The sequence below is a fragment of the Rhineura floridana genome, chromosome 9 (genome assembly GCF_030035675.1).
Source record: "Rhineura floridana isolate rRhiFlo1 chromosome 9, rRhiFlo1.hap2, whole genome shotgun sequence".
Lineage (NCBI taxonomy): Eukaryota > Metazoa > Chordata > Lepidosauria > Squamata > Rhineuridae > Rhineura > Rhineura floridana.
Window position 1 is genome coordinate 113,023,296 of NC_084488.1, and position 6,850 is coordinate 113,030,145.

The 6,850-nt window shown below is 45.4% G+C and overlaps 1 protein-coding gene across 2 annotated transcripts; it reads left to right on the forward strand.

Moving 5' to 3' along the window:
* Window positions 1-531: 531 nt before the first annotated feature.
* On the forward strand, window positions 532-5,662 carry LOC133363822 (16 kDa beta-galactoside-binding lectin-like). 2 transcript variants are annotated; one of them, XM_061583349.1, is made up of 5 exons: window positions 532-658; window positions 1,696-1,752; window positions 1,843-1,922; window positions 3,264-3,435; window positions 5,455-5,662. In XM_061583349.1, the coding sequence occupies exons 1-5, from the start codon at window positions 650-652 to the stop codon at window positions 5,599-5,601; spliced, it is 465 nt and encodes a 154-aa protein (XP_061439333.1). In that variant the 5' UTR covers window positions 532-649; the 3' UTR covers window positions 5,602-5,662. The 2 variants fall into 2 exon arrangements, with proteins under 2 accessions (XP_061439333.1, XP_061439334.1); XM_061583350.1 differs by lacking the exon at window positions 5,455-5,662 and adding an exon at window positions 4,956-5,060.
* The last annotated feature ends 1,188 nt before the right edge of the window (window positions 5,663-6,850 follow it).

Here is a 6,850-nt window from a genome sequence, read left to right on the forward strand (position 1 = left end):
TCAGAACTAGATTACCATTGTCCACATGGACACAAAGCAATGTAATGAGAAGCTGCTGCAGAGTGCTTTTAGCCCAGCCTTTCCAACCCACACTCAACTATGAACCAAGTCATTTGTTCTGTTCTGCTTCTCCACTGAAGCCCAATTGACATTTATGCCTTTTCATGTCATTGGGCCCAGTTGTGCTGGTGTTAAAAACCCAGATCAAAGGAAGGGGGGGAATGAACAAATGTTTCAATGATATTGCCCACCAGGAGGCTGCTGATAATCACTTGGATAAACCTGCCCTTGCCAACCTTGTGCCCTCCAGATGTTTTGGACTATAACTCCCATCAGCCCCACCAGCAGAGTTTGGCAAAGGCTGGCATAAAGAAATAGCACCAGTTGCTTGAGTTTATCATCAGTGTTCCCATTCATCTGAAACTGACCACTTTGCATTTCTTGATATCTAAGCAGACCTTCCTTATCCAGCTGACCCTGCTTGTCATGTGATGCAGTTTCCCCAGCTATTTAAAGGCAGCAGGGGCTTCTTTTGCTGAGCCATTTCAGAAGGCAGCCGGCTGGAGCTTCTTTTGCTGAGTCCCAGAGCTGAGATTAGAGGGTGGGAAGCAGTGCTTACTTACTGGCTGGACCCTAGCAAGATTGTACCATGGAGTGTGTGAGTTCTGGGTTCTCTATTATTGCTGTGAGAATATTGAGGTGGTATTGAGGTGGCAATACAAGCAACAAGAACTGACCAGGGCAGGAAACTTATAACCATTAATTGGTGGCTTGTTTTCCTTGGGGAAGAGTTAGCTTGTTTCCTAGTTGCTAACTGTTGTGAGCGGGATTGCTATTCTTGTTGTTTCTGAGTTCCTGTCTAGAGTCAACAAACCAAAACAAACCAAAAAGTATGTCCCAACAAACTGGAATTTAGAAGAACAAGGAATTGGGAGCCAAAAAATGAATTCACAGCTGCTTCTGATAAGAGTGTGGCTGCTTTATAAAAAGTTTTTCAAAATTACAAACATGTACACAACTAGCATACCTGATTGAGCAAGAATAAATACACCCAACTTCTAAAATATAATATCAAAGCATATGTCCAAACGTGTTTTGGCAAGGTCGTCTTCAGTGGTCAGTAAATGCACAAAACAACTATACAATTCAGCATAAGTGTAACAGTACAACTAACAATGAAAGAGGGGTTGATCTCAAGCTGGTGACTATACTGTGCCATAAATGCAAATGGTGCTTTCTAGAATAATAAAAAGGATGTTTCTAGGTTTACCATTGGAAGTCTATCAGTGGAACAGGGAAGGGTAATGTAAATTAGGAGTTGAATGTGTACAAATGTCCTTATGGTCTCCGTCAAGGAATGAGAAAAAGGCAGGATTTTTAAAAGTGCTTGGAAACATGTATATATGAGTGAATATGCCAAATTCATCTATTTATGATTTATTCACAGTATTTTTAGGGTGCCCAATGACAATGCTCTCTTAATGGAGGCTGTTACTGAGAGTAACCAGGGGGCAGAGGGATGCAAACTCTTGGCCCAGAGATACAGTGAGGTGCAGGTTACTGGCCCTCAAGAGCTGGCAACTCTGGAATCAAAGTTCCTGAAAAGGTTCTCCACTCCTGCTCTAACAAATGGGATGCTATGCAGGTTCTTGTGTCTGTATTTACTAATCCTGGCTGCTTCTTTTTGCCTTGCAGGGTTTCGAAAGTCTGCTCACTGATCCTTGGGCTCCGTGTCTTCCCAGCCCAAAGACTGTAAGAACATTGCCCCCTGACCCCGTTCTCTCCTACATCTAAACATCCCACCACCATAGCTGAAGATATGTCTGCTTTCTCCTACTGTAGAGATTGGTTGCTAGTGCATTTCAGCTGCAGCACGGAGACACGGTCCAAGTGAAGGGGAAGATCTTGCCAGATGCCAAAGAGTAAGGCCGTGCACTTGCTCCTTTTTGATCTGCATCCAGTGTGCTCTCAAACTGCTGGTTTGAGAAGTGGTGTGTACACGATGTCGGCCTCAATCAATATCTATCCTGCCATTTCTTATGAAATACTGGCCTTTGATGCCTTTTCCCACCAACTAGCTTTGATCCACATTGAGAGAAAGAATAACCATTTGAAACCGGTGACGTGTACATAGCCTTAGTGGAGAAGGAGAGAAGAGCGTCCCCAGGGTATATTGAGGCTTGTCAGGTGGTGGTGGAGCTGCTGCAGCCCTTCAAATGGCACCTTCAAAGGAAATCTGTTCCACCGTTCCACAGCTCTTCCCACCAGGATGTGTTTGGTGATTAATTGGTGAGGAGCCTCAGGACCAGGGGCCAAATGTGGCCCTCCACACCTCCAGTGGAGGCTGGTGCCTCTCATGTTAGTAGGGCAGTGAATCCGGTCCGGGTGTTAGTCTGAACTTTCAAGGAGATTGAAAGGACCTAGTACAACTCCTTCAAAGTTTAGACTAAAACCCGGACTGGATCCACTGCCCCATTGACATCGGTGCCACCAGCCTCCATTGCACACCTCTCCATCTGCTCTTTCCAGGCTGATTCACGCACTGAATGTTTTCTTACCAGGCTGGATTGTTTTATTGAACTCTAATAATTCCTCTTGCTTGCTTGGATGGAGAGGGTGTGTCAGTTAGCATGGAAGCTAGGCGACTGTATAAAGTTAAAATTTATATTCCCTCCTTTTACCTCTGGCCTCACCCACTTCCCCAGAATGGAATACATCCTTTGGGCTGAAAAAAGTTCCCTACCCTTGTACCAATGTCTACGCAAAGTCCTTTGTTGCCGTTTGAACTCATTGTTCGTATCCTCTGGAACAACCTCCCCCAACCTGGTGCTCTCCAGTTGTTGTTTTTGGCATACAACTCCCACTAGCACCAGCTGTTCCGGGCAACAAAATAAATCTGGTTCACCAATGCGCTAGCCCTTCAGAACTCTTGAAGACGGGTAACCGATTATCTGCTAACTCTCTCTCCTATAGGCTAGACATAACCTTGCTTGTCTCTGCAACCATGAGTGCTAGAACCTTGCTTTATTTTTTTTAAAAAGGTGTTCTCATAAAGCCCAAATCCAACACAACATTTCACTGCATTACATACAAATGAAAGGCTAGGATAGGGGGTTGCATTGTAGTTGCTGCTGCAACTGGTATGAGCTCCTTCGAGAGGAAGGGCACGGTATAAACTGAATAATAAATCAATCAATATTATTGGTCCAGTAATGGTTTCATGCTGTATTCTTGTTTCTTTCCTACCTCTTGTCCTCTCCAAGTTTTGTTGTGAATCTGGGCGAAGACTGTGACAACCTCGTTCTTCACTTCAACCCACGCTTTGACCACCAGAAGGAGGTGAACACCATTGTCTGCAACTCCAAGCAATATGGGGTGTGCGGGAAAGAGCAGAGAGAGCCTGGCTTCCCTTTTGAGCAAGGAGGCAACGTTCAGGTGAGGGCTTAGCAGCCCATCAAATAGGGGACAAATGGAGCGGGCAGGAGGGTGGCTCCTCTGGGGTTCCTGGCACCTTTGTGGAGGGCACACGCTGGGAGTGGTGAACCCCAGACCCAGTCAGCGTGTCCAATGGTCAGGCATCATGGGACCACTCTGAAGGGCTCCAGGTTTCCCTTCACTGGAGAAGGGAAAAGGGGAAGCCTCCTTAGTTCATAGGAGGGTTCTGTTTATATGTGCAGAGGAAGTGGAAAGTAGGTGTTGGCACACACAAACCAACTTATCTTTGCCTATGGATATCTAGCAGATAAGGATTCTAGCCTGTACTTCTCCCTTGAGAAGCTAGCCTTTGTCATGGGACAAATTAGACAGGGAGGGGCCTGTCTAATTCCAGCTGGGAGGAGAGAGAGAAAGTTCTGTCAAGTTTGGTTCTCCCAGTTTCTCAACTTTCCAGTCTTAAGTTCAGTTCTTCACACTTCTGCAGCAATTTGTGATTTTTAAAAATCATTAAAATTCTCCAGCATTTTAGTACGAATTTCTCCTAACAAACTCATTTTTGCAGGCAGTTTTGACTAATGTACACACTTTTGCATGCAATTTCTCCTCATACAATGCATTGTTCTATCTTATTTTCACTGATATATTCATTTCTATGTACACTTTCTTCTAACATATGCATTTTTGTAAACATTGGTTGGCGAACTGAATTGCAAAATTCGAGTAAGTGCGAGTTCTGAAAGATGGCTGTGTTTCGCTTCTCACATTGTTTTGCAAAATGCAAATTTGATAGATTCATCTTGAAATGTGAACTGAATCGAATTTCTTGCCCATCCCAAGCAGTGGGTTGTACTTCTTTCAAACCACAAGGTTTAGGTTAAATGTGTAATATAGAAGCTACCTGGACCCTTAGATCTTCTTCAGAGGCCCTTCTTTGAGGGACACTCAGAGAATGATGACCAGGGAGTGGTCCTTTCAGGTGTGGTTCCTCATTTGTGGAACGCTCTCCCAGTGAGGTCTGCCTGGTGGCTTTGTGGCTCTTTTTGGCTCCTGGGAAAACCTTACCTCTTTTCCAGGCTTTCATTGGCCGATGATGCTGGTGGTTGGTTGTTGTGCTGTCAAAGCTTTTGCTCTTGCAGGAGGTTGCTTTATGGACGATTATGAACTTCATGTGTTTTATTATAACACATTTTTATAATGCATTTTTATCTCTGCTTATGATCGTAACCATCTCAAAGAGACCTTTTTATGTAACAAGCTAATACCAATTCCAAATAATAATATAGGTACACTCGGTAGTGTAGTGGAAAATTCAGAAGTGCGGGTAGCCACAACCACACCCCCTCCCATCCTTTTTTGTTGTTAGGTTGAGAATGAGATCCTTATGAATGCCTTCTCCCACAACAACAGATGTCCCTAGGAGCCAATCAGCAGGAAAGGGGAGTGTGTTACCTACTGAGACTCACCTCCTTTCATTCCGATTGGCTGATTCACCTCCTTTCATTCTGATTGCCTCCAATCAGCAGGAAAAAGGACAAGGAAACATGTTAGAAGACTCTTCTCAGGGGCCAACATACTCCTCTTTCATGCTGATTGGCTCGTAGGATGCTGGAGACATTGAGACCTTGCTCCCAAAAAAGTAAGACCCCCCCCAAGAACCTGAACGACTACACTCCTGGATATATTCCCCCTCCCCCAGTTATCCTGGGTTAGCAGCCTAGCTTTGACTGTGGGAGGATAAGTGAAAAATTTGCCTGCAGTACAGACGTTCTCTTGATGCTTGAACATATAGAGAGTAAGACAATTCTGGCCTTTGGGTTTTGATGTTCCACAGACTCAGCCACAATGGAAAACACAGCCTGGGATGCTCTTGCAGGAATTGGAAACTCTGAATGGCCAGCAAGCACCATTTATGTAGGGGCTGCCATTAATTTTTTAAAAAATACTTAAAAGCTGTCAGGGCATGTAAAACAGTGTTTAATGGTCTGGACTAGTCATGATGCCTTCTTCTGCTTCTTGCAGCTTTCCTTCACCTTCCTTCCTTTGGAGATGAAAGTAATGCTGGCCGAGGGTCACGGGTTTTCCTTCCCCAACCGGCTGGGCCTGAAGACCATCGAGTACATTGCGGTGGAAGGAGACTTCAAAGTCAGAGTTCTCAAATTCCTCTAATCTCGTCCTGTGCCTCTGTAGTCTTGTAACATGTCTGAATAAATTCTGCTGTGTTCTCCAAGGCAGGCTGTTTCACATGGTTTTATTTTATAACAGGGAGGGGAACTTTCTTCCATCAGAGGCACATTCCCACCTGGACAACCTTCTGTGGGCCACATGCCAGTGGTGGGCAGGGTCTGCAGCAAAAGAGGGCGGAGCAACACATGTGAATTTTACCTTTGTCCAGTAGGCTTGTTTCTACTCACACACACCATTCTCTTCCATCTTTTCAAGCAAGCAAGAAGCATAATCCAAGCTCAAGGGTAATTCCAGATGCATTCCACACAGACAAAAACAATTGGGGTGCAAAACAAGGCCATCCTCTAATGCTGTAAAACAGCCATTGACGGTGGCAGCTATCTCCCCAAACTCTGCAGCAGTCCTGCCCCAAAGAGAGTGGGGAAAGTGCCAGCACTCATTTCTAGCACTAGCCTTGAGGCACGTCATCTGCTGGCAAAGGTTTCCAGTGACTGATGTGCAGTTTTTTAAGATCACAGCACAGTGGGGAGGAGAGCCTGGCTGGGAGTCCAGAGTCTGTGAGTTCAAATCCCCGCTCGTGTCTCCTGGGTGTCAAGGGCCAGCTAAAGATCACCCCCACAGTGAGTGGCTAAGGGGTTACGTGCCCTGCCACCTGTGCAGCCATGGGCAAGCTGCATAGTCCCAAGGAGCCCAGTTGCCCCCCAGTTGCGGACAAGGAAGGGGCTGGCTTGTGCAGGTGTGGCAAGCTGAGCAGGCCCTAGCCAGCTGGGGAGGACTAGCAGGGAGGCAATGGGAAACCCCCTCTGAATACTGCTTACCATGAACACCCTATTCATAGGGTCGCCATAACTTGGGATCAACTTGAAGGCAGTCCATTTCCAATATGACATTGCCCTACTGCATCTGCCCTCAGAAGGCCGTGCGCGTTCCAGCACTATCTCTGAGGCACATCCCTCCAGGCTGATCAGTGTCACTGGATTTCTAGTAATATATTTCTGATAATATATTGAAAGCACATGCATGTCTAAGGTTATTATTAATATTAATTATTAAATTTACATCCTACCCTTCCTTCGGGTAGTAGCCTAAGATGATGCTATGTACTTATGAAGTACTAAGATGGTACTGCTGACCTATAGCAAGTGCTGTAGGAAATCTCCATGAACCTTTCATGCTCAGTTCTGTTTCTTGGAGGTACTGGGCTGCGATTGGGCTATGTTTAACTGAGTTA

What these genes read in the sequence shown, in the direction of transcription:
- LOC133363822 (XM_061583349.1), top strand. An exon ending in GTCTTCCCAGCCCAAAGACT is followed by an intron (nt 1,753 to 1,842) that starts GTAAGAACATTG and finishes CTCCTACTGTAG; the next exon opens with AGATTGGTTGCTAGTGCATT. An exon ending in AGCAAGGAGGCAACGTTCAG is followed by an intron (nt 3,436 to 5,454) that starts GTGAGGGCTTAG and finishes TGCTTCTTGCAG; the next exon opens with CTTTCCTTCACCTTCCTTCC.